The sequence below is a fragment of the Trichosurus vulpecula genome, chromosome 5 (genome assembly GCF_011100635.1).
Source record: "Trichosurus vulpecula isolate mTriVul1 chromosome 5, mTriVul1.pri, whole genome shotgun sequence".
Classification (NCBI taxonomy): domain Eukaryota; kingdom Metazoa; phylum Chordata; class Mammalia; order Diprotodontia; family Phalangeridae; genus Trichosurus; species Trichosurus vulpecula.
This window is the reverse complement of record NC_050577.1, coordinates 255,513,089-255,537,071: the sequence shown is the minus strand read 5'-3', so window position 1 is coordinate 255,537,071 and position 23,983 is coordinate 255,513,089. Positions and strand designations below refer to the sequence as shown.

The 23,983-nt window shown below is 39.0% G+C and overlaps 1 protein-coding gene across 1 annotated transcript in view; it reads right to left on the bottom strand.

Moving 5' to 3' along the window:
- The window catches only part of WIF1 (WNT inhibitory factor 1), a 114,368-nt gene that overhangs the window by 6,619 nt on the left and 83,766 nt on the right, over window positions 1-23,983 (bottom strand). Inside the window, exons 5-7 of the mRNA XM_036761476.1 lie at window positions 23,605-23,700; window positions 21,977-22,072; window positions 13,205-13,300 (exon numbers count right to left, since the gene is read on the bottom strand). Coding sequence (XP_036617371.1) covers window positions 13,205-13,300; window positions 21,977-22,072; window positions 23,605-23,700 — 288 coding nt within the window. The remainder of the gene's footprint in view (window positions 1-13,204; window positions 13,301-21,976; window positions 22,073-23,604; window positions 23,701-23,983) is intronic.

Here is a 23,983-nt window from a genome sequence, read left to right as displayed (position 1 = left end):
ATGATTAAGTATTCCTTTTTACAAAAAAGAAGCTTTGTTAAAAGTAATTAATTTCTATCAAATTTTTGCAAATTGAACCAAAGAAGTTCAAAGTTGGAAGGGACTTCAATGGCCATATAGTCCAACCCATAACTGAAAAAGAGTCTCTTCTTTATTATAATATCCAATAATTGTCCAGCCTTTGCTAGAAATCATGTGACAGAGAACCCACTGCCTCTGGTGGCAGTCCATTCCCTTTTGGGACAGCTCTAATCATTAGCAAATCTGCTTCAGACGTGACACTTACATTTGCTTCTTTGAAGCATCCAATCATTGTTCCTAGTTTCACCTCTTAGGAGCAAACAGAACAAATCTAATTCCATTTCCATCAAAAAGTCTCTCAGTACTTGAAGACAGCTCTTATGTCCCCCTTGAGCTTTCTCTTTTCCAGATTAAACACCCTCAGTTTTTTCAGTTGGCATAGACTCCACTCCAGTTGGCATATCTCCATTCTAGTTACTCTCTGGCTTATAAATGTCCTTTCCAAACTGTGGTGCCCAGAACTGATGATAACACTCCAGTTGTAGAATGACCAAGACTTAGTATAGTCACCTCCTTATTCCTGAAAGCTATACATCTTTTAATGCAGCACAAAATTGCATTAGCTTTTTTGTCTGTTATATCATCCTGCTAATTCATATTGAGCCTGTAGTCCACTGAAACCCCCAGATCTTTTTCATGCAGTTTAGCCATGTCTTCACTTTTTTGTACTTTTGAAGTTAATTTCTTTTGGGGGGGAGGGGGTACTTTTAAAGTAGATTTCTTGAACATAAGCATAAAAGCATAAACATTTGTCCCTAATCAATTTCATCTTAGTGGATTCTGACCAATTTTCTTCTCTTTAATGTCGGATCCTGATTCTGTGAGTCTGTGTATTAATTATCCTAGTGTACTGTGTATGTTGGGGGTGGCACTGTGTGAGCTGACTTTCATTCTCCCTAGACTCTCTTTTCCTGGGCTGAGGCTGGCTCATTCACCCCCCTCCCCAAAACCATGCTGGCAAGTTAGGGTGTTTCCCCAAAGGAATGGCTATGCTACTAAAGCTCATTCTCAGGATTATAGGGGTAACTCTGATGGGAGAAAGCTACAGATTTATTACTCACAATTATAGCTCCTGAGACTTCACTGACGGGCTTTTCATTTAAACAAATCAGCCAAGATGATTAGCTCTTAATCATGAAACATTTACTACTACTACTACTACTACTACTACCACCACCACCACTACCACTACTACTACTAGCTAGTGTTTATATACTGCTTTAAGGTTTATAAAAGGCTTTCTAAACATTAGCTCATTTTATCCTCACAACAACCCTGGGAGGCAGATATCTATAGATGAGGAAACTGAGGCAGACAGAGATTAAATGTCTGAGGTTGGATCCGAACTCAAGTCTTCTTGATTCCAGATCCAGTACTTTATTTATTCCACCACCTACCTGTTTCCAAAAGGAAGGCAAAGCCATAATAAGCATAACATGACATAGTAGCCCACCCATAAACCTTGGTCATATTCAGTACACATTGTGACCATGAAGGATAGTGGACACAAACTTACAGAAACTCAACAGTGAGGCACATGAGAGGGAAACATGTACCTGAGGCAACTTAAAACTCTGGACTAAAATATTAATGTCCTTAATCTCTTTGGGGAACAGTGGGCACCACAAATTACCAACTGGGTGGGACTGCTTCCATTCTGCACCTCTCTGTTTTCCTGCTGGATGATGATGCATCTCTATTCTTGGGCTGCTGAAACACTTCTTTTATCAAACAGTACACTTAGCCTGGGATCTGTATAGATTCCCATGTCCACTCTCTTGTTTGGACACTTAGTCAATGTTACCCTCTTTCAGTGAAAAAAAAAATCCCCTTAAGCCTGGACTCTGCAAAGCTATACAGGACTACTCTGTGGCTGATGAAATCCTTTCCAACTTTGAAGAGTTTTGATATTTTGAGTTTTCTCCTCTTGAGCCAAAGAGCACAATGGTCAATACAGGAAAGCCTCTGCGGGGGTTTCCTCTCTCTCTCTCAAGCTGTAGGGGGTGCTAGATCGCAAAACAGTGCCCATTCAGTTTCTCAAACAGCAGAGGATTCTGCTTTCTCCAATCAGCTCCCAGCGTAAGAGCTTTTCTACAGTCAGATCAGCTCCCCAGAATCAATTGTGTAGACTGTTAGTCTTAAATTGGCTTGTCTTGGCTCGGTTTAGATCAAAACAATGGCTATTATCTTTACTACTATCATTTCCTCTGGAAAAGGCATGTCAGTAGACTCCCCTATGGCTCCTCTCACTGTCCCTGTGACTTCCCAGGTCAGAACACCCTTTTCTGGTCGCCACTTGCCTATATGTGATATTTCCCTGTGTTAGAATATAAATTCCCTGAAAATAGGACTTTCTTAAAGCCACCCAGGTAGTCTGTGGCTAGATCTCTTTGTTGGTCTCTGCATCATGGTTATCATTGCTGTTCTTATTACTAGAACTATGACTTCATGTTGTTTTCCCCTTGTTTTTGAAGAAGACCAATGACAGAACAAGGATTTAAGTGAGACAGAGTTTCACAAAATTGTCAGCGGCAAGACAAAAACTGAAGGCCAGTGGCAAGACAAAAACTGAAGGCCAGTGGCAAGACAAAAACTGAAGGCCAGCAGCAAGACAAAAATCAAAATTATTGGTGATGGCCCAGGATGCAATGGATGACTTGGCATCTTTGACATCTGACCAAGCTCCAAGTACTCCACAGTACCTGTTTTAGCCGCCTTCACAGCCAATGGAAAAAAATTGTTCTCATCTGCCCATTCCACTGGAGAAAGTCTTCACATTCTTAGGGTAGACGTACCCCTTAACTCACTGACAGGTTTGAACCCTGCTGGTTACCTTTTATTATTGACATAACTATGACTAACATGATCATCATAGATCTCCCTGTCCCTCTTTGGGACAAATTCTACGTCAAACCCACAAATAAGTTTCCCAAGTTGATTTTAAAAATTACTTTGAGCTTAGCACAATTCTTAGCACCTAGTAAAAGGTTAGTAAATGCCTTTATTTATTCAATCATTTGCTCCATTGCAGGCTTAATTCTGATTAATATCAAACTATTAATGATGAATTTTTTATTCTGGCCATCATATTTTGATTGCACTAGGAGAACTTAGTGTTTACAAGATTCATGTAGCAAATACTTTTTTTAAGATGAAGAGTGATTTTTTTAGAAAATAAATAATTCAAATTTTCTAAATTTCAATGTGTGTATATCATATTTTCTTAAAGTAGGACACATCTGTATTTGAAGAGATCTGTGTACTCCTCTGAATGATCCAGGTTTCTCGTCATCACACACACTTATCTTCCTTTTCAAGCCAAATGGGTTTTTATGGAGTCCTCATAAATTGTAGCCTCACAGAATTTCGAATTGAGAAGGGCCTTTAGATGTCATAATAATGCACTGATTTTTTTCTCTCTGGAGTTTACTCTTAACTATTCTGTGGCAGAGGTTTTCAAAAGAGAAGAGAGGGCTCAAGCCCGGTAATGGCCATCCAGATTGGAAACCACATCAAGGGACTTGCAGGAAAAACATTTCAGATAGATTTGCCATAGCTCAGAACTTCAAATATATTGTTCTTTTCCCTCTTCCCCTCCCACTTTTTTTTGTTTAGTATTCATTACAAAAGCCTCTGATATAAACACTGAGAAGGAATGAAGCTGTCTTTCCAAAGAACTTCCCCTCTTTAAATGCTTTTATTTTCCATCCCCCCCATTCCATTCTTCCTGGCTAGCTAATGTCTTGGGAAGGTAGAGTCACCTGGAACTTTTTGTCCTAAAGACCTGTATGTTTGCCTGGGGAGGGGAACACAATGCGGCATCTAGGATGATGAACTCCTTCCTCCCATCACTGTTTAAAGAGTCCTACCTATTCAACAATTAAACAGATTGTTGGAACAACAACTAAAACCTCTAAATGAAACCAGGGACCTATTCACAAATGTCCTGTTAAATAAGGTGACTAACTAAGGCTATTGTAACTTTTGTCCTCAATTAACCTGGGAAATTTATGAAAGAAGAATTGCAGCTACAAACCTCCTTCACTCAACCACTAAGTCTGAAAGAGAGATTTTGCTAGCTTGGGGTAAAATTGAGACCCATTCTTCACGTATTTCTGGTAAAATTGGTGCCTTCCAATTTGTATCCAAAGAACTAATAGCCTTGGTGATGTATTTGATGACCCCCTAAACCAGGAGTTGTAAGTTAAAGTCCCTATTTGGGCCAGGTAGTCTTCTGTCCTCCCTACCCTCTGCCCCCATCCTCACTCCTTAGCAAAATAAAAACAAAAACAAACAAAAAAACCTACCCCATCACCTATCTATGTCATTACAAAGAAATATGTGATTTTCAGAAAGACAATGTGAAGAAGTGTGAAGTACGCTGGTTGTAGGGTCATTCAAATTCTAGCTCTTATGCCTGTGTAGCCTTGGACAAGTCATTTAATCTCTCAATTTTCTCTTCTATAAGCTCAGGAATCTGTTCTAGAAGTCCTTCCCAGCCCTAAATCCTTTAAATATCTAAGTGAGAATTTCTCTTTGCTTCCCAATAAACACTAAGTGACACAGTGGATAGAGCACCACCTGGAGTAAGGAAGACTCATCATCCTGAGTTGAAATCTAACTTCAGACACTTACTAGCTGTGGGACCCTGGACAAGTCACTTAACTCTGTTTGCCTCAGTTTCCTCATCTGTAAAACAAGCTGGAGAAGGAAATGGCAAACTGCTCCAGTATCTTTGCCAAGAAAACACTAAATGGGGTCATGAAGAATCAGAAATGACTGAACAACTTTATCCTCCTAGCACATAAAATTGGATCAGTTCACATATGGTAGCAAAGCTATCTATTCTGTTATCTATTACTCACTACAAGTAAGACATAGGATGATTATTGCAGCATATTTCCTTCTCTTATATTCCAGGAGGTGTCAAGGTGCCAACAAGGGACATATCCAAGGTCAGGAGAAAGAGCATAAAGTCTAGTGGGGTTGTAAGAATTCTTTTGCAATGATTCTGTTGGGGCAAATTAAATGTCTCCATTATTCTTTTTAGAGAGCATGGATGGGGGTAACACCAAGAATGAAGGAGGACTCCCAATTTTGATTATTTTACAGGGCCATATATGGCTTCATGTGCCTATAATTTCTAATACTAAGTAGGCTGAATATGGTGGATCACTTGAGCTCAGGAATTTGAAGATACATTGGCTAAGCCAATTGGGTGTCTGTAGTGAGTCTGGCACCAATATGGTAAGCCATCAGGAAGGGGTGAGGATAGAGGATAGTGGTATGGCAGCAGGCTGTGCCTAAGGAGGGACACACAGGCTCAGGTCAGAAACAGCATGTCAACAGCGGCTCAAAATTCCCATGACAATCAGTAGTGGGATTTAGCCCCTAAGTGGTAGTGTCTGCACTTTCAGTCAAGGCAAGATAGGGAAACCCAGCCTCAAACACACACACACACACACACACACAAAATAAACACACACATAAAATAAACACAAACACAAATATACACACATGTATACATACATACATACATATGTATGTATGTATATATGTATTACCTAGGAAGAATTTAAATAACAGAACATCCATTCCTTTCGGTTGGGCATAATTTCAGTTAGGTTATAAAAAAAGGGTTTGAAGATAGCCTCCCATCTTGGCATCCCAGGGAAAATTTGAGTCAATATTCAAAGTAATACTGACTTCTACTTTGTGAAAGAAATTTCTAATCCACAATAGCATTACCTATACTTGGCAAATGTCTTCCGAAAAAAGAAAGCATGATAGTTAAGGGAATAGTTTATCATCCCCCGATTCTCCCTAAAGAACATGCTGTTACTCCTTGAAGTATGGATGAAAAAGTTAATCCTTAGGAAAAAATTATTTTAGAATTCACGAACAGTTAATGGGGAGGAAGTTTGGCACCTTCTTTTCTCACCTTCTTAGCTGGTGAGCTTTGGCCTAGACCAATCTAACTTCTAAAGGTCTTTGTTTCCAGAAGTTCAGCAAAGTAAATAGTCAATGTTCTACTAAGTGTCAGAGCAAGACTTCAAACACAGCTCTCTCTTGACTCCAGTCCTAGCGGTCTATTTACTATACCACATAAGGGCAATTTTCTTACCTTCACACTTCACCCCTTCTAATTAGCCTTGTATGATCTAACCCCTGCACTCCCAGACTTAGATCAGAGGATGAGCAAAAAGTGAGGCAGAAATATGGGACACTCAGCTGGTATAGCTATATATTGCCAACCTCCATGGTTCTCCACTCCTACCTTTTCACCCATGTTCCTTTTTTGTTCATTTGTTTCAGTCATGTCTGACTTTTTGTGACTCCATTTGGGGTTTTCTTGGCAAAGACACTACAGTGGTTTGTCATTTCCTTCTCCAGTTCATTTTACAGATGAGGAAACTGAGGTAAACAGGGTGAAGTGACTTGCCCAGGGTCATAGAGCTAGAAAGTGTCTGAGGCCAGATTTGAACTCAGTAAAGATGAGTCTTCCTGACTCCAAGTGGGACATCCAAACCACTGTGCCACCTAGCTGCCCCTATCAATGTTCCTACCAGGGAAATGGGCTGCCTCTTCTGAAAAGCTATTTTGTGATGGTAGGGTATATACAAATTAGGATTACAGGATCATAGCTCTAGATCTGGAAAAGACCTCAGAAGCCATCTAGGATGACTTTTCCTCATTTTACAGATGAGGAAACTGAGATCTAGAGAAGTTAAATGGTTTGTGTGAGGTAAATACCCAAGATGGGATTAGAACTGAGGCCTTCTAACATTGCTGAGTGAGCGTGAGAATGTTAATGCTATTCTAGAAGCCTGGCTTGATGAGGAGAGCATTGGATTCGAAGTCACACCTCCCTTGGTTAGAATCCTGTTTCTGCTATGTAACCTTGGGCAACTGGGCTTCAATGTCCCTCATTTGTAAAACGAGGGGGCTGGAAAATAATGTTTCTTCTCACTCTAGATGTTTTGATTCTCTATTTGGGCAGAGGAGGAAGGGAATAACACTTATATAGAGCCTGCTATGTTCTAGGCCCGATGATAAGTGTTTTTGTAAATATTATATGATACTCGTACCGACCCTTTAGGGTAGTTGCTCTTATAATCCCATTTTACAGTTGAGGAAACTGAGGCAAAAAGAGATGCCCAAGGTCACTCTACTAGTAAGTGTCTAAGGTCAGATCTGAACTTTAATTTTCCTGGTTCCAGGTTCAATATTCTATCCAATGTTGCTTCTGCCTCAGAGGGAAGGAGTGGGGAAGATTTCTAAGGTAGGAAAACAATACTTGGAAGATAGTTCAAAAAACTCTTTTTCTAATTGAATTTAAATAATTTGAATTGTTTTGTCATTGGAGAATCATTAAAGTTTCTTGGGAAGTTTGCTAACTTAAAATTACAATCCCAGTGCCCACCACACCCATCTGCATCTTTGTTCTTGGTGACAGGATGTTTCTAACTAGTATTTTAGTTGTTAATATCTGTAAGCTTAATGGCAGAATCCGGCCAGATTTAAATCTGGGGAGCCATTCTGCTTTAATAGACCCCAGATGAGAAGAGATTAAATACAATATTAGGAGTGCAAACTTTCCTATCATTTACATTTCCTCCCTCCTTGGGGTAGGAAAGGAGATGGGGCCATGTGAATAGCCCCTCCTAACTCAGGCTCTATTTCCCTAATCTTTTCCTGTGTTGTAGGGCCTATTAAATTGTGACTGCCATGATTCATTTCATAAGGTGTGATTGAGGTTTCTTTGGGCCTTCTTGTTATGGGCATAAGGATATGTTTACTTCTTAGGACTTTGGAATTTCAAGTGCTAGCCTTCTTCTGGGGCATGTAATGGAATTGATATTGCAACTAGGTGGTTCAGTGGATAGAGAATTAGGCCTGGAGTCAGAAAGACCTGAGTTCAGATTCAGCTTCAGACACTTACTAACTATATGATCCCGGAAAAGTAACTGCTTTCTGCCTCAGTTTCCTCAATTGTAAAATAAAGAGAATAATAGTACCTACTATATGGGGTTGTTGTGAGTCTCAAAAAAGATATTTATAAAGCACTTAGCATAGTGCCTGACACATAGTGGGTGATTAATAAATGTTTGTTCCCTTCTCTGTTCATAGAAAACATACATGTTATATTTTGGTATGGTGAGGCTTTTTTTTCCCTTTAACATTAGAATCTTTGTGAAAGTTTCCCCCTTTCCCTATGGAATGAATCAGCATTTCATATGCAGAATCCTGAAGGAAAAAGCCATAAACTCTTCCCTTCCCTCCAAAGAGAGAGAACTCGGAGAGAATAAGAGAAAAATACAAAGCTGTTCTCTTGACACCACTAGGTAATTTACGTCAAAACTTCTCAGAAAGATTCACTGGCTGGTATCCTGTAAGAATTTATTATTCCTTACTGCCTTTTGCTTTCATTTCTAGAACCCGCCATTTGGTCTTCTAATCATTTCCCAATAAAAGTTCCATACGTAACTGTGCATCTGGACCCAAATGGCATCATAGCACATAGCATCATAGATAAGATCCTCCAACATTCCCTTGGTCAGCTAACATTGAATAAATCAGGAAGCTTTCCAGTCTCATCTTCTCATTCTCCTCAATTAATTACTGTGATCAAAGATCTCAGAGTATAGATATTGCAGCAAAAAGAACAGATAATACCTTGTACCCCATCAAACACTATCCTGGAACGCCTGAAAAGGAACTTCTAAGCCAGAGGTTCCCAAACTTATTTGGTCTACCACCTCCTTTTCAAAAAAATTACTCAGTGCCTCCCTGCAAATCTACTTTTTAAAAACTCTTTAACAGTTTTTAAAAATTTGCATCATTTCCAAAAATACAAAGTATTTTTTAAGAAATGACACATCTTAAATTTAATAATTTATTGTAAATTTGTGGGGTTTTTCCTGCATTGAAATTTTGATGACACAATATTGCATCATGTAATTGTGTAGTATCTTATTACAAACAAGTCATTACATGCACATATTTCTGCTGATGCATCCTGGACTTCCAGACAATGTGCAACCCGCTTGCCTGCCAACACTTGCTTATTAAGACCTGTTGGCGGACTTGACCACTGATGAGTTATAACTTGCATTTTGTGTGTTCATTTGAAAAATAATGTAGTCACTATGGCTTTAACTTTGTTATACAACAGATGAAACATGTATGAATGGTTTTTCAAATTTTTCTTCTCTTCTCTTCTTTCCTTATGCTTCTACCACCCCCTTATTTTTATTCCACACCCCCCCACTTATACCTGAGCTGCTACTACCCCCCGGATCATTCCAGCACCACCCAGGGGGTGGTATTGCCCACTCTGGGAACCTATGGCTAAGCCACATGTCAGGGATGGGATTTTTCTTATAAAAACAGGGAAAGTTGGGAAGTCATCTTTGGAGATGCCATACCATCACTCCACTCTAGGGAAATGCCACACTATTACCCAAATCTGGATGCAGATCTAAGGGCCTTCAACATCCAGCTCCCATCTCCAGCCAGCTGTAAATAATATTCTTTAATAAATCTCTTTTGGACACACAAGCCTTATGTGTGACCTCCCTTTTCCCTTCTCAAATGTTGACGCTGAGTTAGCACATAATCATTCATTTAGAGAGGCACTTGCAGCCAAATGAAGGAATTGAAATGGGGTAGAGAATTTGATGAAGACCCTGTTCTCATTTGAAACTCCTAAAACACATAGGGCTTTTATTCTAATTGCTTCAGAGTGACAGCAATTTATCCTGTAATGTGCTTCCAGTGGTGGAAACAAGAATTTCTCTAGAAGATCCTAGAAGTGTTCAGTTAGCAATATCTAAGACCCCATTCCATGCAAAATGTCCATGCAGGGCCATATAAAATAAAGAGAAAACTCAATCCATACCCACAGAAAGTTGGAAATCAAAACAGAGAGAGAAAACAGAGACATGAGAGAGACACATAGAACCAAGTGCCAACTCTGTGTGTGAGTTCTAAAAGGGACAAGAAGTGATGAGAGTTGAGTGGGATTAACTAATAGAGCAAGCTTCATCAAAGAAGAGTAATTAATAATAGAAAACCACATCCTGACAATTAAAGATCTATGTCCTATGCAACCATTGGGGTAACACATTAACGCTATTAAAGGAAAAAAAGGCTTTTTTCAAATCATCTCATCTTCCACTGCAACTACAAAACAAATAAATTAGGGGTTGAAAGTTTAAAAAGAAACCAAAGTCAGTGTTTTTGGGCTTTGAACTTTCTGGAGTCTCTGGAACTGTGATTGTACCAAGACATAGTGGTGTTTGCAATAGCTATAACACAGCTGGGACAAATAAGGGCCTGCAAGTTTCCATTAGCACATACACAGAAAAGGAGGGGAGGAAGGCAGCTTCCTAGGCAGACATGGGAGCAAGGGGAGGAGGGGAGAGGCAATGAGTTCTCTCTGCTCACTAGGCTGTAGTGGTAGTATATTTGTTGGAGTCGGCATGCTCTGTGAATATAAAATAATATAAGCATCATCCACTGTGAACTGGATTAGACACCTTTGTCCATAAAGATTAGTTAGAGAGAACAAAGATTGAAATGATTCTTTCTACACCAGGAACAGAAGGATGGATTCTTTGCCTAAGCTATGTAGAATGTTGTTCTCTCTGTATTTAAGTGAATTACTAACAAAATTCAAAGAATATGAGCTGCTTTAGCAACTAATTCAATTTGTCTATGACTGATATTCCAGTTAGAATTCTGTGATAATGAGACTGCCTGGGTCAAGAGTTCCAGACCTCCATGAGATACGGCTTTCTGTCTGTTTTAATGGCCACAAACTACCCCTCTAATCTGCACCATTTATCTGATAAATGCTTGCTATTCATAAGGGGCACTTGGTAAGAGAATGGGGAGGGATATGGGCAACACTCTATCAAGAACAGATCTGTTGTTTTACTTTGTACATAAAAGTCAATAACTGAATTATTTGCCCACCTAGGAACTACAAGCTAAGTACAAAAGATCCTAAGAATTTAATTCAACAAATATTTGCAGATTCCCTAGGACCACTAGCTGAGGGATCATGGGGCAAATCACATGTGCCTCTCAATGCCTCTAAGCAATTAAATAACCATGATGAATACAGGGCAAGAAAGAAGGGAGCCATTCCTAAAGAGGGACACTGTCCCACAGGGATGGTAGTTATGGGAGGAGGACAGATGCCAATGGGGAACATCATGGGTGGCCATCCTCCCCTCCCATTGTCCCCAGTACCACAGGCAAGCTAGTGGTTTTGAATTCAGCAGAATGAGTACTACAACCACAGGCCTCACACTTACATTGAGGATGTCCCCAAAGTCTTGGTGCAGTTTTAGACTTTTAATAACTTAAAACTGCACTAGACTTTTGGGACAGCTTGTAGCACTTTATACAGAACTGGTGCGATACAAATAGGAGACTATCCCTTATCTGTGGGCCAAGGCAGTAGGGTAATCTGGACCACTGAAATCAGAGTACCTTTTGAACTGCCTAAGAAGTAATGAGGAATGAGGAGCAGGGACCCAGGAAATTTAAGTCTAACTGTGCCATGGCAAGCAAGTAGTTGGAAAAGGAGGCAATGTCCAATCTCTGGGTCAGTTAAGCCTTAGCATTCATGCATCCTGGGAGCTGAGGACACAGCAGGCAAATTGGTTGTCATCAGATAACAATGAGTTGCTGCTCTGTGTTGGTGAAAGGAGTTTACGCTCCAAGAGTACATTATACCAATGAAATTGCACTGGACCAGAAAACAAACATATTTACTGAGCTCCTACTATGGGAAATATACTATCCTAGGCACTGGGGATAAAAAAACCCCAAAATATAACCATTCCTGGCCTCAAAGAGATAATATTCCATTGGGGGTGCATAACAAGGACGGAAGTCGGTATAATACAAAGTTGGGAGTTTCTTTCTTATTCTTTAGGATAGTGGTCTCCAAAGTGGGGGCTATACACCCCTAGAGGACCTTGCCATGACCTTAAGGGATATGTGCTCAGCCAATCAATAAGTTGGAAAGATGGGCTGCATCTCTGTGATAGCCAGTTGTATGCAAAACAATCATACCATCTTCTTCACCCATTACTGTTTATTTCTTCCTGGCTTTGCCCCTTTCACTACTGGTGTCTTGTGGCCTCCATGGGCATTGACCCCTGAGATCAGTTATAGCCTAACTGTGACCAGGCACTTGAGGCAGCCTGGAACTCTGAATTCCTCATTCCTCCACAATTGCTTCTAAAATCTGGCTCCCTCAGATCGCCTCATGGTTGCAACAGGCCTCTCTCAGGGGAAGGCTTAGTGCTTCAGGGCAATAGCCAGTGATTCTAAGCTCCTTGAGGTTGGTGTCTGTCTTATTTCACTGTTGTATTCCCAGAGACTTGGACAGTGCCTTGTCTTACATAATTCAATGCTTCAAGTCTTCATGATTTCATCTACATGGGTACATGCTCTACCAACACAGATTATAGCCTCTGCATACTTTAGTAGGAACCTTTGTGGGTTATCATAGCCTAGAGCATCCATCACCATAGGGTCAATTTCCTTATGATAGTCCTCTGATTCTTGGTTGAGAGACATATGTCCATTACAACAGGCCTTTAAATGATGGCTTTCCATCTTGGTAGGATGATGAGAATTTTTGGTTAGCATTCAAGAACCCAGGGTCATCTCCATGCTACTATGTTCAGTCATTTTGCAGTCATGTCCAACTCTTTATGACTCCATTTGGATTTTTTTGGCCAAGATACTATGGAATGGTTTGCCATTTCCCTTTCCAACTCATTTTACAGATGAGGAAACTGAGGCAAACAAGGTCAAGTGACTTGCCCAGGGTCACACAGCTAGTTAAGTATCTGAGGCCAGATTTGAACTCAAGCAGATGAGTGTTCCTGATTCCAGGCCAAGCACTCTATCCACCGAACCACCTAGCTGCCCATGCTACTATGAGGCAGGGCTAATTTGACATGCTAGTGTGGCACTTTGTACACATCAGACAATAAATATTTTTAGAATTAAATGTAAAGTCATCCCCATGGACCTTTTCAACCCTGAAATTCTATGGATGTATAAAATAATGGAACACAGAAAGTCAAGTACTTACTGATCTCACAGTGGTCTCCCTCCAGTCCTGGTGGGCAAATACACTTTCCTAAGTAAAAGCAAGTTCCTCCATTGAAGCAGGTTGTTGAACAATTGGCTGAAAGATAACAAGAGGGTACTGCATTAGACACTGAGCTTCAAACAGTGGCCCCAAACTCAATTAGAAACTGATCCCTGCTGACCACAGATTGACTTAGAAAACCACAAATTAACATTATCTATGTTGTATTGTATTTTTATTTTTTTTTTCAATATTTCCTAATTACATTTTCATCTGATCCATCTGCACAATTGAGTGTCTCCAATTTGATATCTCTGTCTTAAATTTAGGAGAAATAGGATTTTGAAGGTATTGTCCATTCTTCAAATGTTTTTCTCACTATTTTCAGATAGAAACACTCCCCCTCCCTTTTTGGTCAATATTGGTATTAGCAGCTGCAGCAACAAAAATCATTTCTTCAAATTGGTGATTAGGCATAATTGATGGAATATTTGTTGGCCAGAGAGTGGTACAGGAGAATGTTAGTAAAAGAGTAAAAAATTTGGAATCAGGGACCTGAGTTTAAATCGCTGATGGCCTACTAACTACCAATATGATCCTTGGCATGTCATTTACCTTCTCTAGATCTCTGTTTTCTTATCTATGAAATGGATCACAGGGTGAAGCAGTTGGGGTCAGAGGACCTGGGTTCACAATTCTGGCACTACCTGTATATTATACACATATTGCATAATACACATATACCTGTGTGACTCTGGGCAAGTCACTGTGTCTCTCTTGGCCTTTGTTACTCATCTATAAAATGAGGCAACTGGATGTTAGATTTGGAGTCAGAGGGTCTGATATTAACTGCCCTCTCCACTGGTTACTTCCTGTGTGAGTTTGGGCAAGTCAATTAACTTGTCCAAACTTCAGTTCATCACCTGGAAAATGCAGGGGTTGTATTATGTGGGTTCTAAGGTGACTTATGGCTCTAAATCTAAGATCCTAAACTAAATAATCAATCTCTGAAACCCCAGGACCTAATCACAGAAAGTAAAAAGCCAATTACTAGGTGTTAAACTAACTTTTAAAAAAATGTGACCATGCCTCAGGGATCCCTTTATGAAGTGTGAACAAGTCTCTTGGGTGAATTAGTAAGAGAGCAATGACATTGGTCAAAGAATGTCTAGCCATGCCCCCAAGCCACCCTTAAAAGGCAGTGGAACAATTTGTGATGAAGGCAGTTTTAGTAAATTCAGGAGAACACAGTTCCTAATGAGTTGCATGGATTAGTGGAGCATGCACAGAGCTGAATGGGGCTGAGAGGATACGTGGAGTTGGGAACACAAAAATATATGAGAAGAGGTAACAAGGGGCTGGGCCTGGGAGAATGGAGGCTGTTTGGGCCAATTGGGTATGAGGGATGTTGGCACAGATGCTGCATCACTCTAACCGCTACAGATCCCAAAGTAGTAATTCTGTATTTCCTTTGTATTCTTGAAGCCTTTCCCCTTCAGACACAGGGACAATCTGTTTAGTTTTCTTTGTTTTAAATGCTTACTTTGTTTTCATAAACTGTGTGAACTACAGAAATTTGCTAGTCTGGGCATACTTATTGAGAATATTGTTGGAAGGCAACAATTAAGGGAAACATCCTCAGGGAAAAGAGAGATAGAGATGTTGTGCCAGAGTACCCTCTGTGACTGGGGGCTCAGAGCTAAAAACAAAACAAACACTCTCTCCTCCTGAATTTTAGATTTTTTTTGGCATAACTTCCCACAGCAGAGAAAGAACAGAGAGGAAAACCATCTAGGCGATGAGTTAATAGTGATAAGATAAAATGAAGACCAGATATAAAATACAGTTAGTGTACTATGAGAATCAGGATCAATCAGATTCTATCTTTGAATACTGACTCTATTGTGCTGCCACATGTATGCTCCTCCATTTTGTTCTTTTTCTGTTATTCATCCACAGGAAGCTAGATTATATAAGCCATCTATTGTTTTACACATGCAGGTGGATGTAATTAATCAACATCCTTTCGTTTTATGAATAGAGGACCCCAAAACCTACTAATCCCCCTCCCAACTGAACCAAAACTTACTCTTTCCCCTTCCCAACTTGGAAATCCCCTAAACTTTCCTCTAATTAGAAATTAGATGATCTAATTTTATATCCTGGTTAATTGTTTTTGTTGTAATTAATTGCCCTTTTTGGATTTATTTTATTTTGGAGAAGGGTATAAAAATCTGCTTCCTTCTAGATTCAGGGTCTTTGGATTAATTGGGGAGTCCACTGACCCATTCTTTTGAATACCTAGCTAATAAATCATCTATGCTCAGATTGTTTCATTAGTTATTATTAATTACCCATTACAATAGGAGGGTAGGTGTGAATAAGAGTGGCTAAATTACTCTACTCACCACAGCCCTCCCACTCTTGTTATATTCTGATCCTATAACTAGATTAACTCTGAGGCCCCATTCTAACTCTAAAGCTATGTTCCTACAGGATTTTTTTTCCCAGGAAAATCACAATTTCTACCAGTGGAAGCAAACATTTTGGCAAGATGGATCTTGGTATAAGGAGAAATAGAAGCATATAATTTAATTTTTTTAATTTTCTAATTATTTATTTCATTACTATTACTTATTCTTTTATCTGAAGTTTTACTAGAAGCCCTAGTATCACTTATCGGATTTCTTGAATGACAAGTTATAATGTGATGGGGATACAAGACAGGAATGGGAAATTAGGTGTACTAAGATAATGTTAATGTGACTGGATTAAAAGAGGCATATGGTAGATGACCCAAAAGATGTGTCAGGGGGAAGCAGCTTGTTTGAAAGTCAGAAGACACAGTGCCATCAATTTTGAACCTGATGAAGAGGATATTTTGCATCAAGGAGAGGGTTTTAAAATGTGATGAAAGTGCTTGAAGATTCCAGGGAAAGGAAGAAGAAGGAGGAGAAAGAAAAAGGAGAAAGAGAAGAAAATAAGAAGGAGGAGGAGGAGGAGAAAAAGGAATAGAAGAAGGAAGAAGTCCAGGAGGTGCATTTTGGATTAATCAATCCAAAAGAGGTCAAATACAAGTAAAGCTCTAGCTTCTATGTCTGGCATGCAAAGCCTCCACAATATGGCACCATCCCACTTTTCCAGCCTTATCTCATAGTACACACTCTATACACCAGCCAAACTGGTCTATTCTCTGTCCCCAAATATACCTGGTATTTTCCTACCCCTGTCTCCTTTTGCCTGTTAAATTTGACCCACCCTTTAAAGCCCGAATCTCATGCTGCATTCTTGAGGAAACCATCTCTAATCCCTCCATCAGTAACAACTTTGTCCCTCAGACTTCATGGCACTCTGTTTATGCCTCCTTGATGCAGCTTCCTTAGAGATATTGAAGTGGAGTATTGTAAAAAGATCTCCAAGGCCCCTCCAGCTCTAGTCTACCATGACTCCCATGTTCACTAGTGAGCCCTGAGTACCTCTTGGGGTAGAGGAACAAGGAGTAGACCATTATTGTAGCTGCTGGATCTCTGAATTAGTTGGAGTGATTCAGGAAATCGCAACATCCCTGGAGCCCCAACCCAGGGCTAATGGTAAAGAAGAAAGTGTGAGAGAGCTAGTCAGCAGGACTAAAAAAGCAAGTGCAGACAAGCTTTCCTTCCTTCAGTGTAATCTAACAATTTATTAAGTACCTACTTTTTTAAAGGACATGGTTTTTATGTTATAGTTCTTCTGTGCATTAGAGAATTCCCTGGTCAGTAGCAAAATATCATGAAATTTTCTATGTTATAATTATCTGTATTGGTTTATATCTTCCCCAAAAACCTAACATGGTATTCTGCGCATAGTAGTGCTTAATGAACGTTACTGAAATTAAACAAAATATGAAATTTCTAGGAAGTGAAGTTGACATTGTCTATTCTATGTTATGAAAATGCTTGTTTTATTTCTTAAGTTCAGAATAAAATAAATAAAATTTTTAAAAATTAAAAGAAAAAAAGAAACTAGAGATTTATCTAAGATGAGAAGATGATATCATCAGAGGATTTGCCCAAGTTTAGATTGACCTTATATGAGAAGACATTGACTCATGATGCAGGAGCCAGAGTGATGGACCTGAGTTTGAGGTTGTGGGATTGAATTCCACCTCTCCCTCTGCCTCCCTGACTCCTCTGGGACCTTGGACCAGGCCTCAAACATTGGGAGCTTTAGTTTCCTCACCTGTAAAATGAGGAGGTGAGGCTTGATCACCTCTAGCTTTCAGCTCTAGATCTGTGATCCTATGAAGGAGCTGATTTTAATATATATAGAGAGGGAGAGGTTAGTAGCTAGAAAGCTAGCCTTATCAGGCTAGCTTATAGTTCAAGTCCCATGTCAGACAAATACTGACTACGTGATCCTGGCTCTTCTCATGGTCTCCAGTAATTCTCTAAGACTACAATTTGCAGAGAAGGTGATGGATGTCCCGCATTGGTAGAGGAAATTTCTTCATCTTGGAGTTTCCTATACCAATAAAATCACTAGTCCGGGCCCTATCCCTATAGAGGGAGAGGTGGGAAGATTCAGGGCAGATTGGGGTTATGCTGGAATCAGTTTATGCCTCTTGAGAGAACTGATTATTAGATTTTCAGTGTCAACATTCATACCTCAGAAATAAGCAAAAACAATTAGGGCTTGATTTATTGTTTTGTCTATTGTCTGGACCTAAGAAAGCAATAGAAAAAAAATAGTAATAATATAGATTAAACCTTAAAAGTGTGCCATGCATTTTCAAAGAATTGGTTGTTAAATATTTATAAGCACTCCACTAGGGCAGACAGAAGGGGATAAAAAAACCATAGAAGAAGACACTGAGATTCTTCATGCAGAAATGAATGGAGGCATCCACCAGCCAGTATGATGTAGAAGCTGGATTTGATAATGTGGTGAAGTGTTGGCTTTTACTGATCACCCTCAAAAGGGACATTCCTAGGTTGAATGCTTCATCTTTCTCTCCCGTTTATGTTGTTGCTCAAAATGCCAGAGGGAGAAGAAAATGAAAAGAAAAATATAAATTTCTAAAAACAAGCAATTTGGTTATTTATTAGTAGCTCTAGAGGTTTTGGTGGCACACTGGATAAATTGCCTGCCCTGGAGTGAGGAGGACCTGAGTTCAGATCTAGCCTTAGACACTTACTAGCTACGTGAACCTGGGCAAATCTCATCTGTAAAATGAGCTGGAGAAGGAAAAGGAAACCACTTCAGTGTCTTTGCAAAGAAAATCCAAATGGGGTCATGACTGAACAACAAAAATAAAACATTTTAAAGTTTGCAAAGTGCTTTTCATCTATGTGATTCTCATAATGACCCAGTGAGGCAGGGAACCAAAGGTCCGGGGGTGGGGGAAGGGGGAGCAGAATTGGAAGCATTGAGTAGAAATCAAATTTAGGCTTTATGTTAGGAAAAAACCTTCTAAAAATCAAATCTCTAAGTGAAATAGACTGCCTCAGGGACTAATGTTTCTCCACTTCCTCTTTTCATCTCCCCCTCCACCTTAGAGGTGCTTGAGCAAAATCTGAGCCACTTGTCATATAGCACAACTGCAATTCCTTTACAGGTATGGGTTAGTCTAGATGGCAGCTGAGATTTTTTTAACTCTAATGTTTTATGATTCTGTGATTTCACCAACCATCAGCCCTCAGCCTGGAATGGGAGTATAGAGACGTTGCTCATGCCTCACAGGCTCTCTCAGACTAGAAAATTTGACAAAACTATTAGACCACCACTTAACTGGTTATGCCAGTTAGCACTTATATAAGAATTTAAAATCCCTAAATAGAGCTCCTAGTCCTTGGGAAAATAGGTCTGTAATAACTCCCAGGTAGGAAAACCAAAAGAGAGACATGAAATGACTTTCATTAAGGATAAGTTAGGTAAATGATTAACTTCTGATCTCCTAAAGCAGGGACTTTTAACCCATGGTCCTGGAACTAGTTTTTAAAGTATTGTGATAACTGTATTTCAAGGTAGTTGGTTTCCTTTCTAACCCTATGTATTTTATTTTATGCATTTAAAAACATTATTCTGAAAAGGGATCCATAGCCTTTCTAGACTGCCCAAGGGGGTCCAGGACACACAAAAATGGTTAAGAACTCCAGCCTTAAAGTGGTATTTCTTTCTTTTTTTATTTTAAAATTTTAAATCGACTTTGGGGGTTTTTATCTCACCTTGATTTCTCAATATATTCCTCTTACTGTCTTCCATAGAGCCATCCTTGATAATAAGGATTTTTTTAAGGGTGGGGGGAACAGTTCAGCAAAACTGACTAGCACACCAATCAGGTCTAACACTATACAGAGAAGTATGTTAGAGCTAGCTTGTACTGGCTCAGTCAATGGTTAAATTTTCAGTGTGAGCAGTGTAAATCAACAAAACAACAAATCAAGACTTGATTTATTGTGTTTGTGTGCTAAAGCTAGCTTGTACCAGCTCAGTCAGCTGAAAAATCAGTCAAACTGAAAATTCAACCAGCTGAGAGCTAGCTCTAGCACACAAACACTACAAATGAGGTCTTGATTTGCTTTTTTAAAACAATTATTTAATTATTTTTAAAAATTCTCCCCAGTTACATGTAAAAACGATTTTTAGCATTCATTTTTAAAACTTTGAGTTCCAAATTCTTTCTACTCTTGATTTGTTTTGTTGATTGGCTAGACTTAAAAAAAGTGATGGAGAAAATGTTAACAATGCAGGTTAAATTTAAAAGCATGCAGGTACTTTTTTATTAAAGAGCTGGTTGTTAAATATTTACCAACACACCACCCGTGGGTCCATACCAATTCTACACTACTACAATGAAGGGAAGGAAGTACAGTCATATATTTCTTCTTTGGGAGCAAGCTTAATAATTTTAATGTTACTGCATTCTTGTGGAGTTCTTCCCATTTACATTGTATCATTGTGCCCATTGTTTTCCTGATCCTGCTTGCTTCACTTCGCACTGGGTCATATAAGCTTTCCCATACTTCTCTGTATTCATTTTTTAAAAAATTTTTTTCATTTATTTTTAGCATTCTTTTCTTTTCAAATTTTGAGTTCCAAATTGTCTTCCCTTTCCCTACCTACTGAAAAGCCAAGCAATGTGATATTTATTTCTGATGACTGAAAAGTTAAGGAGTTATTTATTAACGGTTCTTCAATAATGTAAAAGGTACTAACTCCATGCCAAGTCTGAAATGAAACTTTTCAGGAGCTGCTTTTTTTCCCACTTTTTGAATAATAAAAGCCCCTTTTGTTTGAGGAGATGAAGAACACCATTTTTAACGTTCCCAGCCTCTCTAGAGGGGCCAAGTGGAATTTCACAAGATTTTCCAAAGAACAGTCTAATGTGAGCTAAAAGCAAAGTAGGAAAATCTTCCATCCAAGAAGTGAGATATTCCAAAAAAGTAAATGTACTGGGTTTCTATGGTAGACACTCCTTCAATGATGCCTGAACATCATTGATGACTGAAAGATAGCAGAAGGAAAAACACATGCACACACAAAATTATCAGGTGATTGTCTTTTGGGCTAACCAAGACAATAAAATCACATTTATATAAACAAGTGCCCAAGGTGTATGGCTTTTAATCATGTGGAGTAGGAAGATAGATGACACTAACCTTTGAAAGCACGAGTCCTAAATGTTAATTTTGTGCCACTGAAGAACATAATACTGAAAAGGTCTTTCCTCTACTACACAAGAGTGTGAAAACATTAATGGCAGGAGGCCCCATAAAAGAAATGCCAAGTCTCAATTGTCCTGGTGTGAGGTGATGTGGGACAGTGCCAGGGTGGCTGCTGTGTGAATGAAGAGAAGAGGATACACACACACACATACATATACATGTACATACATACATACATACATACATACATATATACACATGAGATGCTATGAAGGCAAAAATGACAAGACTTGGAAGAAGACTGGGTATGTGAGATGAATGAGAATGAAGAGTTAAGGCAAGGGTGTCATTAAGATTGTGAGCATAGGTCACTGGAAAAATTACTTTCAACAATAAGAAGAAAGTTTAGATTTTAGGGCAGGTTGGGTGTTGGGAGGGAAGAGGAGAATGAGTTCTGTTATGGACATGCTGATTTTGAGAGGCGTATTGGTCTCTCAGTTTGAGATGTCTAAATGGCAGTTGGTGATACAGACCTGGAGCTCAGGAGGAAATCCAGGGCTCAATATCTAGATATGGGAAATTCAAGAAGCAGATTTAGTATGATCATTTAACCCGTGGAAACTGATGAGATGAGCAAATGAGATAGGATAAAGGGAAAAGAGAAAGGGGACCAGGGGCAGAGCCCTAAGGGATACACTTATTTAGTAAAAATGACACGGATGAAAAACTAGCCTAAAAAGAATCCAAGAAGGAGACAAGTTGCTTCATGTGCCTAAACTGTAAATCTCTTCTAGGATAATACAGGGATGGGGAACCTCCAGCCTTAAGGTCACATGTGACCCTCTAGGTCTTCAAGTGTGGCAATGTGAATCCAAACTTCACAGAAAAAATTCCATTTATTAAGGGGAATTGTTCTATGAAGTTTGGATTCAGTGAAAGAGCTGCACTTGAGGAAAAGAGGGCTACATGCGGCCTTGAGGTTGCAGGTTTCCCAACCCTGAAACCATTGTTTGCCTCTCAGTATGAGGATCAATAAAATGTCTTTCAAAGATGCTAAATCTTTTTTTAATCACTAAATAAATAAATACAAAGTACTGTATTGCTATTCTAAAACAATAATTTGTATTACCTTTTTCACAGTTTACACCGTAGAATCCAGGTGGGCAGATGCACAAGCCAGGAGTAACACAGAGTCCACCATTCATGCATCGTGGTGTGCAGAGTGCTAATTAAAAGAGAGACTCATGAAGAAAGGCAAATAAGATTTGGGAGCATGACCATTTTGCTATCATTAGTAACATAGGCCTGTTTATTTGTTATGATCCTATAAGTTTAAGTGTCAAGTAGGTTGCAGTCAGATGGAGTTTTTCTGGTAGAAATTGTGTTATTAATACTATCTCCATCAGTTTCAAGGAAGAGAATTCTGAGGTCTTTCCATTAGAACAACAGCTTAATAACAGAACCTGACACATATCAGGAGCTTAATAGATTCTTGTTGCCATAAGTTGGATGTATATCTTTTTGCCTGAATTATTTCTATAATCTGTACTATAAACAACCAAGTTATCCTTCCCAAATTAAAATACCAGAGAAAAGAATACAAAATTTTCATATGTTTTTAAATGATAAAAAAGTTTCCTTTGGCCAAATGAGTTAATAATTAAACATTTGTAATGGTCAGTTATTTCCATGTTTATGTTTTTTTTCCCTTTTTTCTTTTTCTGGACCATATCTGTGATTTCATTGGCTTTTTGGAATTCCTAATGAGGACATTCTCTATCAAATGAAGTAGAGGGTACAGCCAGGTGGTGCAGTGGATAGAGCACCAGCCTGGAGTTAGGTAAACCTGAGTTCAAATCCAGCCTCAAACACTTACTAGTCATGTGACCTTGAGCAAGTTACAACCCCTATTGCCTCCAAAAAGGGGAAAAATAGGCATCTTATTCATAAGTGAAAGTCTTAGAAAATTTCCAGAGGCACTAGGAAGTTAAGTGACTTGTCCAAAGTCACACATAATGATTCTGATTTTGAACGATTTCTGATTCTGATTCTGAAGTGGGCTTTCTATCCACTGTACCATGTTGCCCTTTTGTGTCATTTTTTTTTGTAGAAGAGCCTTTAAACAAACCATTTTTCCCCAAAGGTGGAATTCTCATTAAACACTTAATCATTTTTTATCAGCTCTTATTCTCATAACCATTTTATGATAAATGGTTAGATATTAGTGACTAGAGCTACTTTTAAAAAACTGGAAATGAGCATTTTTAATACATTTAACTTGTGGGTGAATGGCTTTTTAAAGCTTCACAGGATAGAAGAAAATCCCTGACATATTATATGGCCCTATAAGCTTATCCTGAGGTAGTTAGGTGCTTTAATGTGGGACCACGTGGGACCAAACAGCATTAGGGTCTTCCAGTTTCACCACTATGCCAGTGACTGAAGAAGTCAGCAGCCATAGCTCTTTGAGGAAAGAATTCCCATTTCTGGCATAGACTTTTTGGAATTTTCTGAGATTTTATTAATGCACACTTAAGTGATTACAATATAGTGACTTAAAACAAGAGGAGGTATATTTATAGTACCTCTGGGTCTCTGTTTACATACAACTATGTCATAGGCAAGTTACATGAAGGAAAGAAAATGAGTAAAATCAGTTAATCAACAAAGCTTTGTTAAGTGCCTACCCAGTGCCAGGAACTATTCTGGTGTTCCAAGACAAGAAAAAAAAAACAGTGAGACATTGATCTTTCTTACCTTTCTCACAGTGAGGCCCGTAGAATCCATCGGTACATTTGCAGACCCGTCTTTCATTACAGATGCCTCCATTTCTGCACCCTCCTGGGCATTCAGCTTGAGCAAGCAGAAATAATTCTAACATTAAGGCTCTAGACATATTAAAAAAGTTAGGTGATTCATACCCAACATGAAAATGATCTGAGGCTATCATTTTCTTATTGGTATCAATAGTAATAATCCATTTGACAATGATGTATCTTAGTTTTCCTGTATCTTGTATGTCTCCTTCCCACCCACTTTCATTCTCCATCTCACACAGGCTTCTCTTTCAATATATGAAACGTCACCCATTCTAACTTATGACAGAGAACAGAAAAGGAAGGAAGGAAAAGGATGA